Source organism: Canis lupus, chromosome 5, assembly GCF_011100685.1.
Source record: "Canis lupus familiaris isolate Mischka breed German Shepherd chromosome 5, alternate assembly UU_Cfam_GSD_1.0, whole genome shotgun sequence".
NCBI lineage: Eukaryota > Metazoa > Chordata > Mammalia > Carnivora > Canidae > Canis > Canis lupus.
The window spans coordinates 82,653,053-82,672,760 of NC_049226.1; the positions used below are offsets into that span (position 1 = coordinate 82,653,053).

Consider the following 19,708-nt stretch of genomic DNA (forward strand, 5'->3'; position numbering starts at 1 on the left):
TTTTTCTCTAAACTATAGTTTATTCTTATCTTAAGTAGTTTATTCTTAGTTTTTGGACAATGATTTTTTTTAACCTGGAAAAGCGAAGTATTATGACTGGAAAGGACCATTGGCCATGCTCCATATTAATCCCACTGTCTGGACAAAGTATTGTTTACTGGATCCATCTCCACAAGGACTGACCCAACAAATCACAGTTCAGCTCAGTGCACTCCCAACTGTGCCTCCCCAACACTTCCTAGCAGAAAATTGAAGTAGATTGTCCCTATCAAGGTCATATAGGAATGAGAACATTTCACACTGCATGGTTTTGTAGATACTCCTTAACTAAATAATTTTTTTCTTAAAAGTTATTATATATTTGGAAACCAAACCCCCCAAAAAAACCTCTTAACATATTCCAGTATAAGTTGTAGTATTCTTTTCTTTTTATTTTTTAAGGCTACCCACCTGAAGTAAAAATTTTTTCAACTGCCCCTGGAATGGAGTGCTAGAATTGATTGCAAGTGGCTTCAGAATTACTTATATTGCCTGGCATGTCAAGATGGTTTATGACTCTATGCCAGAGCACCATTCTGTGGGGAAAAGGAAGAAGTCACTTCTTATTGAAGAAAATCAAAAAGATCTGGCAATTTTTTTGAAGAATAATTTTAAAGAACACAAGTCTGTTATACAGTTTATAAAGCCCTTTAACTTCTTCACTATTCTCTATTTTTTTTTAATTTATTTATTCATGATAGTCACACACAGAGAGAGAGAGAGAGAGGCAGAGACACAGGCAGAGGGAGAAACAGGCTCCATGCACCGGGAGCCCGAGGTGGGATTCATCCCGGGTCTCCAGGATCACGCCCTGGGCCAAAGGCAGGCGCCAAACCACTGTGCCACCCAGGGATCCCTATTCTCAGTTTTCAAATTGAAACAAAATCTGTCTGGGAAGCAACTTCAGAATGGGAGATAGCAACTCAGAGGCCAATGAGTTGGCCTAATTCCAAAGTTCCAAGTAGTGTGAGCGGTAGAAGTATTTGAAGAATCATGTGAATCTGACTCTCCAAAAGATGTAGTAAAACAAGTGCTTATGTTTTGGAAATAGTGTTTTCAAAGAAATAAACATTTAGGTTGGCCTAATTGAAGTGATGTTTATTCTTTGAAGCAGAGTGTAAATACAGCTGGAGAATCAATAGCCATCTCAAGCAAATTAACAGCCTCACACATTTCCATCACTTTCCTCACTGCTTAGGCCTGTCCAAAAATTAGGTTCTTGCATAAATGTACAAACGTTTTCTTGGAGAAAATGGAGTGTTCCAATTATTAGTATAAAGACTTTTCTCAGGCAGCCCAACTTAATGCATTCATCTAGTATTTATTGAAAGCATTTTGGGGGATCCCTGGGTGGCTCAGCGGTTTAGCACCTGCCTTTGGCCCAGGGCGTGATCCTGGGGTCCTGGGATCAAGTTCCACATTGGGCTCCCTGCATGGAGCCTGCTTCTCCCTCTGCCTGTGTCTCTGCCTCTCTCTCTCCGTGTCTCATGAATAAATAAATAAAATCTTAAAAAAAAAAAAGAAAAGAAAACATTTTGGGTACCAGGTATTATTCCTGTGGACTTTAAGGAAAACATGGGATGAACCAAAAAAAAAAAAAAAAGAAAAAAAAAGAAAAAAGTGAACCACAAGTAATTTTACATTTTCTAGTAGCCATATTTTGAAAACATTAAAAAGTGATAATATTTATTTAACTCAATATATTTAAAAAGCTATCATTTCCACTCAATCAGTATTTAAAAACTGATATATTTTACATTTTTTTGTACTAGGTCTTTAAAATCTGATGCGTGTTTTATGCTTATAACACATCTCAGGTTCAGGTGATTACATTTCAAATACTCAGTAGCCACATGTGGCTAAAGGCTACCATATTGGACAGCACATATCTAAACTGTTCTAAAATGCTGGTGCTCCTCACTGTAATATCCCTCAGATTTAGCACCTAGCAATAAAAATGGGACTTTGCCTCCTGCTAACTAAAGTTATTGTGCACTCAACAGATTGCATATCCTATTCAGGAGTTTCTGTAACACAGTAGATTTTTTTGGAAAGCCACATAGAAGAGCCAACAAGCAGAATGAGATGGGTAGCTTCTGGAGGACATAAACCTGGGCTCACATCGCTGCTGTACTCATCACCCCTCTTCATCCCCCCACATTTCCACTCTTTCTCTCTCTCAGCCTTCTCACCTGCCTACCCCACCTCCTTTCAGCCTGTAGCTTTGGCGTCCAAAGGGCACACTTAATACCTATTATTGTCTTGATTCCAAGTGTAATATTTATTGTGTTTTGAGCACCAATCAAGGACCAAGCACTGGAGATATAGGAAGAACCATATAGCCATACAATGCCAATGCTATGAAGAATAGAGCAGTGCTTCATGTGTAATAATGAAGGAGGAGGGCATTTCTGTATTCTAGGGCTTCTTGAGGTTTCACAATATGTTTAAATGATTTTCTTTTTGTGTGTATAATTTTTATTCTGTCAGTCACTGTCCTTGTAGTACTGTAGCTGAAAGAACAGAACATTTATACCTAACTTGATTGCTTTTAAATATACAGATTTGGGGCACGTGGGTGGCTCAGTTGGTTAAGCATTTACCTTTAGCTCAGATCATAATCCCAGAATTAAGCCCCTACTCAGGGGGGAGCCTGCTTCTCCCTCTCACTCTGGCTCCTCCTCATGCATGGGCACTCTCTCTCTCTCTCTCTCCCTATCTCAAATAAATAAAATATTTTATTTTATTTTATTATTTTTTAATAAATTCCTTTTTTTAAAGATTTTATTTATTTATTCATGAGAGACACACACATAGAGAGAGAGAGAGGTAGAGACACAGGCAGAGGGAGAATCAGGCTCCATGCAGGGAGCCCAACAAGGGACTCGATCCCAGGTCTCCAGGACCACGCCCTGGGCAGAAGGCAGGCACTAAACCGCTGAGCCACCTAGGGATCCCCTAAATAAAATATTTAAAAAAAATAAAAATTAAATTAAATGTACAGAGGTGTAGTATGTAGAAAGGAGATAGCAAATGATGAGACTAGGAAAACTACTCCTTTAAAAAGAGTGGTCAGGGCAGGCCTCATTGACAAGGCAACATGTGAGCAGAAACCTGCATGAGAAAGACAAGTCATACAGATGTCTGAGGAAAGAGCTTCCAGGCATAAGGAACAGCAAATAGAAATGCTCTGAGATTAGAGTGACTTGGAGGAGGCAGACTCAGGGGCTACTATCTGGTACAACGAAAGGTAGGAAGATAACATAGGTAGATGTGAGGTCAGAGGAAGCCAGGGGCCAGATCTTGCAGTCTTATAGGCCACAATAAACACATAGCATCTATTCTAAATGTTATAGGTAGCTTTGGGAGATGCTTAAAGAAGGAAGTAAAATGATAAAATTTAAGTTTTAAAAAGATTACTGGACCTTGGGGTAAGCAATGGTTTCTCAGGTCTAACCGCAAAAGCACAAGCAACCAAAGAAAAGAATAGATAAATTGAACTTCATTCACCCACTTTAAAAACTTTTGTGCTTCAAAGGGCACCATCAAAAAAGTGTAAAAGACAACCCACAGAATGAAACAAAATATTTGCAAATCTATCTGATAAGGAAACTGTATCTGAATATATAAAGACTCTTACAACTAAACAGTAAAAAGATAATCAGATTTTAAAATGTGTAAAATATTTGAGTAGACATTTCTCCAAAGAACAAAAGGGCAATAAGCACATGACAGGATGTTTAATATCATTCGTCATCAGGGAAATGCAAATGAAAACCTCAATGAGATACCTACCACTTCACACCCACTGGGATGGCCATCATCAAAAACACAGGTGTTGGCAAGGATGTGGAGAAATTGGAACCCTCATATACTGCTGATGGAAATGTAAATTTGACAGCTACTTTGGAAAACACTCTGGCAGTTCCTCAAAAAGCTGGACAGAGTTACCATGTGACCCAATTAATTCCACTTCTAGGTGTATACCCAAGATAAATTAAAACTTATATCCTCACAAATATTTGTAAATAAATGTTCAAAGCAGCATTATTCATAGTAGCCAAAAAGTACAAACAATCCTTTTGTTCATCAGCTGATGAATAAACAAAATATATATCCATACAATGGAATATTATTTGCCAATAAAAAGGAATAAAGTACTGATACATGTAACAAATATTAACTTCAAAACATTATGCTAAGCAGCCAGACACAAAGGACCATATATTGTATGATTCAGTTTATATAAACATGCATAACAGGCAAAGTTATAGAGATAGAAAGTAGATTAGTTGTTGCCTAAAGCTGAAGTACAGGGTGGGAAGGATAGGGTGAGCAGGCTTGGCAATAACTGTTAACGGGTACAGAGTTACTTTTCAGTATGTTGAAATAGCTTGTGATGATGGTTGCACAACTCTGTGAACTATTAAAAACCCCTGAACTGTACAATTTAAATTGGAGATTTTACCATTCATAGTATATATAATGTGAGTGCGTTTCACATTAAATATATTTCAGTAAAACTATTAAAAAAATCATTGACTTCTGTCTTAGTAGTAGACCGGGAGTCATCAAACTATAGCCCATGGACAAAACCCAACCCACCATCTTTTTTGTATAACCTGTTTTTACCTTTTGGTAAATGGTTTTTACCTTTTTAGATGGTTGAACAAAAAACAAAAGAAAAATATTTTATGGTGCATGAAAGTTATATGAAGTTCAAATTTCAGTGCCCACTAAGTTTTATTGGAACAGTCATGCTCATTTATTTATATATTGTTTATAGCTTCTCTTGAGCTATAATACAAAGTTGAACAGTTACAAGAGGGACCATATTCTCAAAGCCTAAAATATTTACTATCTGCCCTTTTTTACAGAAAAAAAATTGCCAGGGCACCTGGGCAGCTCAGTCAGTTAAGCATCTGATTCCTGATCTTAGCTCAAGTTTTGATCTCAGGATCATGAGTTCAAGCCCCACATTGGGCTCCATGCTGGGTATGGAACCTACAAAAAAAAGTATCAACCCCTGGCCTACACTCTAGTGGGGCAGAGAAAGAGGCTCCTATAGCAACCAGATAAAATATAGTGGTAGTTTGGCCTAAGGTGGTCACAGTGGCATTAGAAGTGTTCAAATTCTGGATATGTCTTGATAATATAACTGACAAGGTTTGCTAATGAATTATTGGTATGAATTGTTGGTAGGGTAAGAGAGAATGGATAACCCCTTTGTATCCTGAGCAATAAGGTGAATGCACCATTCATCCATTCCTAAGGATGTGCAAGTTTAGGGGGAGAAATCAGGAGTTAAGATTTGAATGTGTTAAGTTTGAGAAGTAAGAAAAGGGTATTTATTAAATACCCAAGTGGAGGGGTGCCTGGGTGGCTCAGGTGGTTAAGCATCTGCCTTCAGCTCAGGTCATGATCCCAGGGTCCTGGAATCAAGCCCCGAATCAGCTCCCTGCTCAGAGGGGAGTCTGCTTCTCCCTCTCCCTCTGCCCATCCCCCCACCCCCTTGTTCATGCTTGCTCTGTCACTCTCTCAAATAAATAAATAAAATCTTAAAAAAAAAAAATACCCAAGTGGCAATGGTGAGAAGGCAGCAGGATGTACAAGGTCTGGAATTCATGGGAGCAATCTGATCTAAAGGTATAAATTTGGGAGCATCAAAGCTGATATGTAAATCCATGAGCCTGGATGTTCACAGAGAAAATACAAAGCAGTCATTCCAGTCTGTACATTAACATTATAGAGTATCCTAGAGCTTTTATGTAATTTGGGAAGTCCCCTTTGCCTAAATGTAAACTGCTTCAAGCTTCTCACAAGCTATCAGCCTGATTGAGAGTCAGCTGCTACTGCAATAAGAAATTTTGGGATCCCTGGGTGGTGCAGCGGTTTGGCGCCTGCCTTTGGCCCAGGGCGCGATCCTGGAGACCCGGGATCGAATCCCACGTCGGGCTCCCAGTGCATGAAGCCTTCTTCTCCCTCTGCCTGTGTCTCTGCTTTTCTCTCTCTCTCTCTCTCTCTCTCTCTCTCTCTCTCTGTGTGTGTATGTGTGTGACTATAATAAATAAATTAAAAAAAAATAAAAAAATAAAAAAAGAAATTTCTCCTCAGGGTCACTGGACAAGGGTTTGAGATTTTTGACAAACTGTAGATTCCCTTTTACCTGCGCCCTTGAAGTCCATTGAGGACTTAGAATGACAGTGCATCCTAATTGTGTTTCCTTTCCCACTGCCTTCTGGGGACTTCTAAGTTTAGAAACTTAAATCATTTTATGAGCATTCTGCTCATTCAACCCAAATATTCCCGCATTCCTTGTGCTCAAGGGAACCAGGTAGTTTTTATGTTGATTACACAAATGATGCTTTTAAGAAAACAGACTAGTGACAGGTCTCAAATTTCCTATTACTCATGATATGAAGATACATTACCGTTGTGATCTTGGAAAGGAAGTTTACATAAACAATATTCATCCCAACAGTGGAAATGGGTAAGTGGACAACCCTTGACATGGTGTCTGCTGCCCTGGTTTCTACCCCAACACATACACATACCTACATGTGTGCATGGGCATGCACGCACACACACACACACACACACGTGTAAAATTCAGCCATGTCCCTAAGTGTCCCAAATGCTGTCTCTCCACACTTTTTTTTTTAAAGATTTTATTTATTCATGACAGACACACAGAGAGGGAGAGAGGCAGAGGGAGAAGCAGGCTCCACGCGGGGAGCCCGACGTGGGATTCAATCCCGGGTCTCCAGGATCCGGCCCTGGGCTGAAGGCGGTGCTTAAACCGCTGAGCCACCCAGGCTGCCCTCTCCACACTTTTTAACTTGCTGTTTCTTCTTCCTAGAATGTTCCCCTTTTAAGATTTACCCTAAATGTGGTCCAAGGGAAGCCAGCCTGACATTTCCAGGCAGAGTTTTTATTTCTCTGCTCTCAGAGTTAATTCCTGTCACCTATCAATGCTATTCTGTTTGGATCAGGTATTTATATATCTTTCTCCTCCACGAGCCTGTATTTCTAGCATCTCGTAGTTCCCAGCCTGTAACAGGTATTTATTTATTTATTTAAAGTTTAATGTGTGTTTTTTTAATTTAAAGATCTTATTTATGTATTTATTTATGAGAGACACACAGAGAGAGGCAGAGACACAGGCAGAGGGAGAAGCAGGCTCCATGCAGGGAGCCTGATGTGGGACTCGATCCCAGAACCCACCCAGGGATCACACCCTGAGCCATAGGCAGATGTTCAACCACTTAGCCACCCAGGTGTCCCTGTAACAGGTATTTAATAAACATCCACTGAATGAACATTGAGTGATGTACCCAAGATGACCTATGAAGGTTGAATCTACTTCTGCAGGGTCAGAGAATTGGAGCTGGCAGTGGAGGGGCAGGTTTGAGATGCTGATAGTTGTGTCTTATTTGCTTCTTTGGCTGATGGCAGCTGTTTTACACATCCTTTTGTTTTACTAGCTTGCTTCCCTTGAGCTTCAGATTGATGCTGGCCTTCCTCGTTTTTACAAGGCAGCTGGAGATTTTCAGGCTCCTCTCAGCTCCTTCTAACAGCCTACATCAGAGCATAAGGCATCTCTGAGTCCTGGTTCTGCTTTGGAAAACCTCTGTTAAGTCCCAAAACTCTTCCAGTAGTGCTTTTTTCAGCCATCTTTTGGCAACCATACCTACACATGTGCACATTTGCGCCCATGCCATTAATTTTACATTGTTTCTCCCTGACATATTTTTTCATTACTATCTAGGCCAAAAGTAACATTAATTATCCTTGTGCTAGTAACTAGCCATCTGAATTTGGGTCTTTATTTCCCTAAAGAAATCCTCCCTCTAAAAACTTTCTGAGTCATAGTCTGTAAATAGTAAAAGTCATAGAAGTAATACTCAGGCAGATAGAAGTGGAATTGAAGTCCATAGAAGACTAGCCACATACTCTGTGGCAACTTCAGTCAACAAAGTCAAAGGACAACTGGAAGCTAGGCTCTCTGAAATTCTCCTCATTAATTCAATACTTCATTCATTCTATGAAAATGTATTAAAGGGTACCTGGGTGGCTCAGATTGTTAAGCATCTGCCTTCAGCTCAAGTTGTGATCTCAGGGTCCTGAGATTGAGCCCTACATTGGGCTCCTGGCTCAGTGGGGAGTCTGCTGCTCTTTCTCCCTCTGTCTCTCACCCTGCTCGTGTACTCTCTCTGAAATAATAAATAAATAAATAAATAAATAAATAAATAAATAAATAAATAAAATCTTTTAAAAATGTATTGAGATCCCACAGGTACTGTTGTGGGTGCTGGAAATACAGCAGAGATCAAAACAGGCAAGATCCTCATGGTTTTGGAGGGTATATCTACTAGGGGAGACTAGCAGATGGTAAATAAGTAAGTAGGTGTTATTGAGAACAATAAAGCAAGTGAGGGGGTTAGGGAATGTGTTCTTTGGATTCATATAGCATCTAATTGGCTTCCCATGAGTAGAAGGCCTTGTGTTTCTAGAAGTCAAAGCAAGGATTGACAGAGTTTAGAAAACAACCAAAGGCTCTTGGGCCTACTGCATACAGCATGACTCGACTGGCAGGAATTGTGATCTTTTGGAATTTATTTGTATTTTTTTCTAATATTTGCCAAACATACCTTTCTTGGAGAGAATGGTACAGTTCACACTTCACATTTGTAGAAGTAGCAAGAAATAGAGATTTCATTTCGACAAAATAGATCATTCTCCCCTCAGCTAGTACATCTCTCAAGCTGATTGGACTGTCCTGCTCACCCACCCCACAGGATATACCTGGGTACCAAACAGCACCTCTGAAAAGGGAGTCCAGGCCAGTCCTCAAACAGGTTGTTTTCCCAAGCAGATTTCCCTCCCTCAATGCATCTCTTTCACAATGGCCAATTTAGAGTTGTTCAAGGGCATTATTGTTTCTTCCACTGGGGCAGAATTTCAGCATTTGAATCTGCAAGGAAAACAAATGGCAGGTTCAAGTTCTTCTGATGCAGTCAGCTTAGCATGGGTTTATTATTTTTTTAATATTTTATTTATTCATGAGAGACAGAGAGAGGCAGAGATACAGGCAGAAGGAGAAGCAGGCGCCTCACAGGGAGCCTGATGCAGGACTCAGTCCCCAACCAGGATCACACCCTGAACCGAAGGCGGACTCCCAACCACTGAGGCACCCAGGTATCCCTAGCATGGATTTCAAATGGTCTACTGTCTCTTGTAGGATCTCTCTAGTTTTGCTTTCTTTTTTTCTACTTCACCAATCAAGCCCAAGTTGAGACCTTTCATCCAGTCTTCCTGTCTCCCTCTCCTCTTCATCCTTGTCCCTCTCTCCCTTAGATCTTCCCTCTGGACTTCCCTCTGGACTCTAGGTCCCAAGTTGGAATCACTCCCTTCACTGGCCTCTGAACTCTCTGGGCACTGCCTATTTTAATCACATTGCCATTGGCTTTTCCTATGGTTTTGAATACTCAGCATCTTTCTCAGTTTTTGTGAACGCAGTCTTCTCTGCCAGCTCATTTGGGGCTCCCTCATGTCTTATTTTGCTTTTCTTTCCAGAGGACTCAGTCTTTTATCTATTAACATGCATTCTTTCATTTAACACAACAATTTTGAGCATTTACTACACATTAGGTTCTAGACTAGAAGCTTGGGATGCATTCCCCACCAAAGCCTGAAAGGATAGGCCTGAAACCAAGCCAGGAACCCAGATAGAGAAGTTTGGAGGGGTCTGTGGGAACAAAGGAGGAGAATGACTTGCTCTAGCTAGGGGAGGCTCCAGGCTTTTCAAAGCAGAGAATGGAGGAGAAAAGTGTTCTGGGAAGAGGAAATAGCATATAGAAAGTTGAGGGGGCATTACAGAACATGGTGTATCTTTGGATTTTATGGAGTTTAGTGTCACTGATGATGGGATGCAAACAGAAAGAATGGTAGGAGAGGATGCTGGAAAAGTAGTTTGGGATCCAACCACTAAGAGGAAGGAAATTAACTAAAATTTATATTATTTCCTTTTTTTTTTTTTTTAAGATTTTATGTATTTATTCATGAGAGACACAGAAAGAGAGAGGTAGAGACATGGGCAGAGGGAGAAGCAGGCTCCATGCAGGAAGCCCGATGTGGTACTCAATCCCAGAACTCCAGGTTCTTGCCCTGAGCTGAAGGCAGACACTCACTCAACCGCTGAGCCACCCAGGCATCCCAATTTATAGTATTTCCTTTAATCCTTACAATAACGTCTTCCAGATTTTACTATCTCCACTTTGCCTGTGAGGAGCCTGAGGTTTCTAAAGGTTAAGTGACAAATGGGAGGCAGCAGGTTAAGAGCAATGGTTAAGAGCATGGACTCTAGAATCCTGGGTTCCATTCCTAGCATCTCCACTTTGGGGGGGGGCACTGTATACTTGTTAGCTTCTTGGATCTTGTCTCTCATTTGCTAAAAGGGAGTGGTAATAGTAAAGTCTAGTTGGTATGTGGCAGTTGTGGGGGAGCATTAGGTGGATTCAGTTTACAAATGCCTGGGTTGTGGTGTCTGGCTGCCTCAGTCAGTACAATGGGCAACTTTTGTTCTTGGGGTTTAGGATGTAGAGTACTTAAAAATAAAATCTTTTTTAAAAAGTGCCTGGGCAATAAATGTCAGCTTTTAAGTGACCAAACCAGATTCAAACCTCAGTCTGTCTGAGTTTAAGGCCTTTGTGCTTTTTGTGTATATCCTGCTGCCTCCGTTGATTGTGAAGGACCTTGTTTGCAAAGCTAACGAGAATTTGGATGCCCCTTAGGTAGTGGGGAAGACTGACATTTTTTAAGATGGAGAGTGGTTTGGACTCATTTGTATATTTGAAATGTCACTATATGGAGAGGGTCTGGGGAGACCCATCCTTAGGGAAAGGATGAAGAGGGTGGAGCAAAGAGCAGGGCATGGAGTCATAGGGCTTGCTGGCCGACTGAGTGGAGATGGTGTGAATATCAGTCAAGTCATAGGGGCTTCCCTTCACCAGAGGACATATTGAACTCCACAGGCCAGCTTACAGAGCCTTTTACTCTCTCTTGTTTACTGCTCCACATTCATCTCCCTCTTTCCCTCAACCTCCATACACATAAGGCTACAATCAAGGCACAAAGGCAGGTAACCCAGTTTGTATCTCTACCTACCATCTTCCTACCTGTCCTGTCCCTCCTGTGCAGTCACCATTTTCTGTATCCCACTTAGTACAAATACTGCCACATTATAATAATATTATTATTATTAATTAATATTATTACCATATCATCTCATTTTTATTCAATAATCAGGCTCATCCACTAATATAATGCACATAATAATGATATTAGTATAATTAATAATAATATTATTATTATTACCATCATCATCATCTCATTTTTACTCAATCAGGCTCATCCACTAATGCAGAAGCTGTTCCAGTCTTTTTGTGTGTGTGTGTGTGTGTGTGTGTTTTGTTGTTCTTTTTTTGTTGTTGTTGTTGTTCCAGTCTTTCTGTCACCTTCCTGGTACCTCACTTTTATTTCTGTTTGCCTGGACCAACTTCTCCCTGATACAGAAACCCCTCTCTCACCAGTTTCCCTCCTCAGGATTGCTGACAGCCTGATACAGAAGCTAAAGTTGTGTACAATCCTGAGCAAAGAGGGACAAGAAAGCTTACCTTTCCTTCCAATGCAGTGGAAAGAAATCCTAGGGTTCTTGGAGCTCCTGAAACTTCAAAAATTATGCTGGCTCTTACTTTAGTATATGTAAATTATTGGTTTTCTTTTTCCCAAGCTGAGGGCTACTTGAGTCAAGGCACAGTATCTGTGGCCCTGGAGATATACAAGCCATTTCTTAAATGAATGAATGACAGACTCTCTTATGGTGTTTTACACATACCCTGTTCTTCCCTCTCATTACTCAGTGCTCCCCAAAAGCACTCCCCACGACCCTGGACATCTTCCGTCCTTCCACAAGTCCATCAGTCATCCAAAGTAAGGAAGATTCTCTCACTTAAGCAGTTATGTGCGTGCAGTTTATAGCCATGGCCACCAGAGGGCCCTTTCAAAGCTTGGGCTTCCTGTGAGCAGCTTCACAAGAGCTTCTTCACTTGTGTATTTCAGATTAGAAGCAGGTTCTTTTATTCGTTTCAGACTGAAATCTAAGGTGTTCTTAGAGAAAGGCTCTTAGAGAAAAAAAAATTGTCATACCATGCCTTTCAAAGACTACTTTTCTAGGGGTGCCTGGGTGGCTCAGTGATTGAGCATCTGCTTTTGGCTCAGGTCGTGATCCCAGGGTCCTGGGATCCAGTCCCGCATCAGGCTCCCTGCAGGGATCCTGCTTCTCCCTCTGCCTGTGTCTCTGCCTCTCTCTGTGTGTCTCTCATGAATAGATAAATGGAATCTTTTTTTAAAGACTACTTTTCCAGCTATCTCTAGAAATTTCTAGGGAAAAATACTCTTCTAGAGTAGGGACAAGAAAAATGAGCTTGATGTTATTATGATAATCTGCCACTTGTTCAGAACTTTTGAGGGAGAATACCCGAGTGAAGGGTAGCACCAGCCCACCTCCTGCTCTGAGCTTCAGCCTGTCTACCTAGGGTACTTCATCTTATGTACCCACCCCTGGTCAGCTGCTCCTTCAAGTGGAGGAACTCTGGTTGTGGAAGACTGCTTCAGCAAGTCACAAATCTTTTAACCTCAATTGTGTCATCAGTAAAATGGGAATGCAGACATTTACCACATCTATCTCACAGAGCTGTGTCAGGGTAAATGAGTAAATGTATATGAAAGTGCTTTGAGGGACACCTGGGTAGCTCAGCGGTTGAGCATCTGCCTTTGGCTCAGGGTGTGATTCTGGGATCTGGGATTGAGTCTCACATCGGGCTTCCTGCATGGAGCCTGCTTCTCCCTCTGCCTACATTTCCACCTCTCTTTCTGTCTCTCATGAATAAATAAATCTTTAAAAAAAAAAGTTCTTTGAAAAATGTGGTATCCTGTGCCACCTCCACTTCCCTGCTTAGGTCACATTCCAAGATTAGGATGAACACAAACAATAAGCAGATCACAGCAGTTATACAAATTGTTGAAGGGAAATGGTAGAAAATCTCAAGTTTTTAATGATTAAATATATATTACTCTTTAACCTTACATAAAATAAATTTCTATTAATCAGCCTAAAATTATAACTCAAAAGGATTATTTCAAAGATAAGAAGATAGTTATTGAAATTTTGAATATCAGCATATCATCTTGTAGACCTAAATTTTTATTTTTGTGTGTGATTGTCTAAATTTATTTCAACACACTTTACCAAAGTAAGTTACACACTATTTTTCCTGGTATTTTTCCCTAGAACTGGTAGATAATTATATGATTTAGAATTTTCAAGGCAGTAATTCTTTGTATCTAACAGACTCTAGATAATCTGAAGGAAGGGAAACACCACCTACGTGTACGGCCTGCAGACATACCTGTTGCTGAGAGAGCATCTTTGAACTACTGGCGAACATGGAAGTGTATCAGCAAACCCTCAGAATTTCCCATAAAAAGCCCTGCCTTCACAGGTATATACTCACAGGCTGACCTTTCCTATAGCCCACACCAGCTTCCCTTCTCACCCTAACAGAAGTGGCTTCCATCCAGAGAGTACTCTGATTTCTGAACTAGTTTTGGATGATCTCTCTACCTCCCCACTATCTCCTTTGATCTTGTACTGTACAACATGCCCTCTCCAAGGCTGCTTACCCACTGAAACTAAACATCCCTCGGATCAGTGAGAACCACATTTGTTCCTTTGCATGCTGGCTCCACTTGGGTAAGGCTGGGCTGCATTCTCCGCCCTCCTAGTAGTCAGAGAACTCCACCAACATTTCAAGTCCCTTCTAACTACTACACAAGAAGTGTCCCAAAATGATCACTATATCTTGGGTAACTTGCAATATGGATTGGCCTATCTGAGACACCAGAACAGCCAGTCATGATTATTGATGGGTTTTGAGCTTCCAAGAGAGTCAAAAGCATCTATTTTGTCTGTGAGTTACAATGGTTAGTTTGATCAATTAAAAAGAACCAAATAGGTAACTTTGGGTTACCCCCAAAGTAATGACTTTGGGTACATAAGCTAAAATGTAACAACATGTCCTACTACCCTTCATTGTAGAAAAAAATAGATTTCTATGTCTTCCTCCCCACCATACTCCTGTGTGTGCTGTTAGGGCTACCTCTAGAGGGGAGGGAAAAGGAGGCACCTGGCACAGACCATCGCTGGGTTGATCTCTCCAGCTTCCTCCGGGACCCTGGGATCAGTGAGAGCCCTGGCCTCTGAGAGGTGGTGATACCCCTCTACACATTCTCTTCCAGGCCTACATGATAAGGCACCTTTGGGACTCATGGACACACCATTGTTAGACACGGAAGAGGAAGTACACTACTGTTTTCTGCCCCTAGACCTAGTGGCCAAGTATCCAAGCCTGGTGACTGAAGACAATCTGCTGTGGCTGGCTGAGACTGTGGCCTTAATTGAGTGCGAGTGCAGCGAGTTCCGCTTCATTGGTGATTGCTCTATCCTGGGGGTGGGGGGCTGATAGGGTCTATCCACCCCTCCCCATTTACACCTCATGGAGGCTCAGCTTGGCGCTTAGGGCCTCGGAAACTTAGCTGAAGTGGTGGAGGCATGACAGAGCATTCTGGAAGGCAAGCAGATTCCCGGCATTAGACTCCCACGAACCTCGGGGCTATTTTATTCCCTGTTCATTTGGGGATGGCCTGGGTATAAAGGGGAACTGGCAGCTGCCTGCAGTGATCAGGAGCCACAGGAGTTGGTGTGAAGGGCAAGGCCTTAAGCTGGGCTCCAAAGTCAGCTACTCTGTAGCTTGCCTTTATGTATCCATCTGGGTGGGCTCCAGGCCTTAGTTCCTCTCACCATAAAATGAGGAAGTAGGGTTTCCTATCCCTATTCCTTAGTTTTAAAGAATGGTCCCTACTTACTCTCGTATCCACTAAATCCAGAATAAAAGAGAAGGAGGGTGTATGGTGAAAGGTTCCTCAGAATCATTGTAAAATTGTCTGCTTGAGCTCGTGGGCTAGGGAGGGAGGATATCTTCAACCCTGGACAGAGAGAACCTCTTTCCCTCCACACTCTGGTCAGGATGTGAACTGAATGAGCTCTTTGATTCCAAGATACTGCTGCTGCCTAGATGAACAGGGTAGGAAACACCCAAGTTGTACTGGGGCCCAAATGCCTGGAACCCCAGCCATTCCTACTTAACAGTCACCTGGAAAATTGTCTTGATGTGCTTCTGAATCTCCAAGTTGATTCACACAGGACATTAGCATTGGCTCCATCTCTGCCTCCCACACTGCAATCCAGGCAGGGACAAACTGCAAGTGCCACCTGCCAGCCCAGCTCAGCTGGGCCATTCCTCTGTAAGCGGCAAGACAGACATTTTGGAATGACCTGCTCTTGGGTCAAGACTCACAGGGTAAGTCTCGAAGTCACAGTTTGTTCACCAGGAGGGCCTGGCCTGGGACTCCCAGGTCAGGCCAAGGGAGGTCAAACTCATGGACTCAGACACAGGAAAACAAAGTAGTTTGGGGTCTTTCACCTTGAAACCACAGGCTCAAAGCTAATCTAACCAGGTATGTTTAGAACTTGTTTCAGAACAAGGAGAGTCTAGGATGTGTTGCAGTACACAAACCTGCCAAAACCTGGACCTATGATTAAATAAGAAATAACCTCCTTAATCATTTTGTTTCCCTTTGCTTTTCAAGTGAATTTTCTACGCTCACAGAAGATTTTACTACCAGATAATTTCTCCAATATAGACGTGTTAGAAGCAGAAGTGGAAATTCTGGAAATCCCTGAACTCACTGAAGCTATAAGGTTGTACCGGATGAACATGGGTATGTCACCAGGGGAGCCTTGCCTTCCCCTTGACATTCTGGGGCAGTCCAGGCTTGAGTTGGAAAAGCCAAGAACAAATGTCTCCCCTCCGTCCCACAACCATTTTGGGCTTTAGGCAGTGGTGAAAGAGGGGCGGGTGTTTTGGCTGACTTAGAATCTAAGAAGAACAATTTCAGACTGAAGCCCTGTGTGCCCCGTGTCTGCTCAGCGTCCCACTGAGCTGTAGATAGCTCAGCCCAGCCTGGGTGGGGAAACCAGGCTTGAGGATCCTAGGGAGGGAGGTTGGGCCCAAGCACAAGCTTCCCAGGGGTGTGCAGATCTGCCCTGCTTGTAGAAGTGGTGAGCAACTGTGAACTTGCAGCACCTGACTGACACTGCCATCCTATCTCTTCCAGGCATAGCTGGAGGGCATGGGAAACTCTCAGGCAAATTCTCCATTAGTGCTTCAGTTATCTCACCCACTCCCAAATTTCCTTGTTTCCCTACTTTACAACCTCTGGCTGCTGTGCCTGTCTCTGCCGTCTTCTGACACTTCCTAACTGTGGTCCAATCCAGGCCTTCATGCCCCCAGCCCTACCTCATTCCAGTTTCCTCCTCATGTTTTTTTAACTTGCCTTTTATCATCCCATTTCCCATCCTGCACATCTATGGAAGCTACTGTGGATGCTGCAAGGAGCTAACTACCCCAGTGTGACATGCTGAGAATGTATAGAACTTACACATGTGAAATTTGGCCTGTGCATCACCAGACATTTACCCATGGGAATAAGGTCTTTCCCTTTGTTTAGGCCCAGCTCTCCCAGCCTCCTCATCAGGCAAAATGGGAGTGCTATCCTATCTGGAAGTAGTGGCAGCCTGCAGCAGGTTTCAGAAGCCTGTTCCAGGGTCTTCCAATCCACTTAAGGCGGGGGGGGGGGGGGATTCAAATCCCTCCTTCCAGAGCTTCTATTTGTCAGAGAACATGGTCATTGAGAGATGAGTAGAGCAGTGCCTGCTCCACAAGAGCTATGTGAAGATGGAGGGAAAGCATATTTGCAGCCAGGCTCTGCAAACAATGCAGCAGCCCTCAAATACAAAGCATGGTTTTTGCCTTTTATAAAACACATGACTAAGGGAAACAGCTCTGGTAGCCTTGGAGATGGGCAAAGCTGCCCTCACATCCTAGCTCTGCCCCACCTAGCTTTGTGGTGTGGGGCAAAGTACTTACTTAATCAGCCTCTCAGGATAGTTTCCTCATCTGTGATACAAGGATGGCATGACCCCTCCTGTAGGGTCACTCAGAGGACTGCAGATGATCCATGAAAATCACCCAGCAGCTTGCCTACTGGGCCATTGTGGCCAATGGGATAGGATCCTATAGATTGTGCATGTTCCCACTGCAGAACAAGGTCCTGCCCATGAACCAGCAACCCAAGTACCCAATCTGAAAGTAACACCACATAGTTTGTCTCTGGGGAAAATTCTGCCCAGGAGTGATAGGAGCTGTGAATCTGAGAAGCCTGTGATGCAGATCAGGTTCTGTGCGATGGTTGCCGATCCCCCATGGATGATTAGAGCAGAGCTTGGAACTAAGGGAGATTCCTGCAGAGGCTAGAGCCAATTGGCTGCTCTCCTGAAATTTCTGAAATTCAAATGTTAATGATAGAGCAAATTAGCACCCCCAACCCTACCTCCCAATAAATAACTTGACCTTTCAATCTAAGTATTTGAAAAATTCTGGTGATTTTGAGAAGATCCAGATTTGGCTGTGCAAGGAAATTAGCTCCCTCTAAGCTTCTTTAGTACTAATTCAAGGCAGCAGTAGGAAGCAAAACCCAAAGCTTCCAATAGTTATGACCATGAGGGGTCTAGGAGTCACCCCATTCTCACCGGCACAGGTGGCTGTTCCCGGACCTCTTGTTCCCCCCCAAGCCCTGGGAAGGGGGGCCATGCAGCAGGCCTGGAGTCTGTGAAGCCGTTGTACATGATGGCCCTGGGTCTGCTTGTCAAGTACCCAGACTCCGCACTGGGACAGCTCCGCATCGAGAGCACGCTGGACGGCAGTAGACTGTACATCACAGGGAACGGGGTCCTCTTTCAGCATGTCAAGTAAGGCCCTCTTCAGAGAGCAGCTTGGTCCCACTCAGGCTGGTCTTTGCCTTTCCTCGGGAACCAACCTGGGGCCCTGCCCATGAGCCAGAGGGAAGTAGTGTCCTTAGGGACAAACTCATAACTTTTAGCTACACCCACCACCAACACTAAACTCAGGTCTTAGAGGAGAGTACAAGTGCCAAGTACAAGGGTTCCCAAGGTTCAAAGGCTTCAGTTGGGTTCATATTTCTGTTTTTTGCAATCCATTGCTGTTTTTAGCCCTCTTCTAGGTCTAAGATGACCAGACCACAGTCACAACCCTCAGAGTGCTAGATACTTCCTCTGCCATGCAGATCTTTCTACAAAGGTCCTCCCCAACTCCAACCCTTGGGAGGCTTGCTAGATACACAGAAGGGCCAGAGCTGGGGGTGACCTCCAGAAGCAAAGCAAAGAAGGCTTTCTGAAGGAGGTGATACCTGGCCTTTGGCTCAAGGCATGAGCTCAGAGTGCCTCCATTAGTGCAGGAGCATGGACTCTAATCCTGTTTTATAGAAAGGTAAACTGATGTTCAGAGTGGGGCAACTCTCTTAGGGTCACAAAATATATTGGTACCAAAACTAAACATAGAAGTGGGTTTTCCTGAGCCCCTGGGAAGAAGGTCAGCCAACTCTGGGCATTTCAGGCTTTTGTGGCCCATACCATCCATCTCTCTCAGAGATGTCCCATCCCTGATGTCATAGAGGGCAAAGACAAGTGCCTTTGGAGGCAAAGGGTTGATGTTCAGACCCCCAGCCTCTTTACTAGGCACACATGGTATTTGTAATCTCCCAAGACCATGGCAGGCTGCTAAACAGTAATTGAGATATCATGGGCAGATACTTATGGGGGCAGAATCAGAGTAGCTGGGCCCTGGCCTGGCTTGTGGAACCTCAGGCAGAGTCTAGAAAATATATCAAACTAGATGGTGAGCCTGTGTGTCCAGGTTCAGTCTCCTACAAGACATCACCAGATTTCTGGTTAAAGCAGGAAATATTAGTGACCGAAGGTTTGAGCCAGAGTGAGGAGCAAGGCATTCTAGATATGAAAAGTTGGCAGGCTGGACTCCCTTGGGGTGCAGTGCTGAGATTCTCTCTAACAGGCCTTTCCTCTGGGCAGAAACTGGCTGGGAACTTGTCGGCTGCCCCTGACTGAGACTATTTCCGAGGTGTATGAGCTCTGTGCCTTCCTGGACAAGAGGGATATCACCTATGAGCCAATGAAAGTGGCCCTGAAGACTCATCTGGAGCCGAGGACTCTGGCACCCATGGATGTGCTCAGTAAGTGAGGAAGCTTCTTTATTTGAATTTAGCATCAGAGGAGAGCTTGGGTATCATATAGGAAAGTCAAGACTGGCCAGGGCCAGGAACTAGATGGAAGAGGAGAGGAAAGTCAACATTTATAGGTTTTCCTAGAGGGAAACTTTCATGTTAAGGTACCCCTCCTCACCTCAAACCCATGAGTAGCCTCGAGTAGTATAGACTGGGCAGTACAGACTGACCTCACTATGGGGCCGCTGGGTCCTCAAGCGTAGGACTGCTCTGGCTCTGAGAGCTGACGTGCTGTGCTCATTTGATCCTCACAGCCATCCAGGGAGGAACAATCTCTGGGTCCATTTAACAGACAAAGTAGAGACTCAGGGAAGTAACTTGCTCAAAGTAC

General features: G+C 43.2%; 1 protein-coding gene across 15 annotated transcripts in view; it reads left to right on the forward strand.

Annotated features, from left to right (window-relative positions):
* KCTD19 (potassium channel tetramerization domain containing 19) overlaps positions 1-19,708 on the forward strand; it is a 32,305-nt gene that overhangs the window by 5,947 nt on the left and 6,650 nt on the right. For 14 of the 15 annotated variants that reach the window (XM_038538630.1, XM_038538625.1, XM_038538632.1 and 11 more), the window contains 5 exons: positions 13,451-13,601; positions 14,398-14,589; positions 15,808-15,939; positions 17,818-18,028; positions 19,166-19,326. In XM_038538630.1, the coding sequence (XP_038394558.1) occupies positions 13,451-13,601; positions 14,398-14,589; positions 15,808-15,939; positions 17,818-18,028; positions 19,166-19,326 (847 nt within the window). The remainder of the gene's footprint in view (positions 1-13,450; positions 13,602-14,397; positions 14,590-15,807; positions 15,940-17,817; positions 18,029-19,165; positions 19,327-19,708) is intronic. The other variant, XM_038538634.1, reaches the window with a different exon arrangement.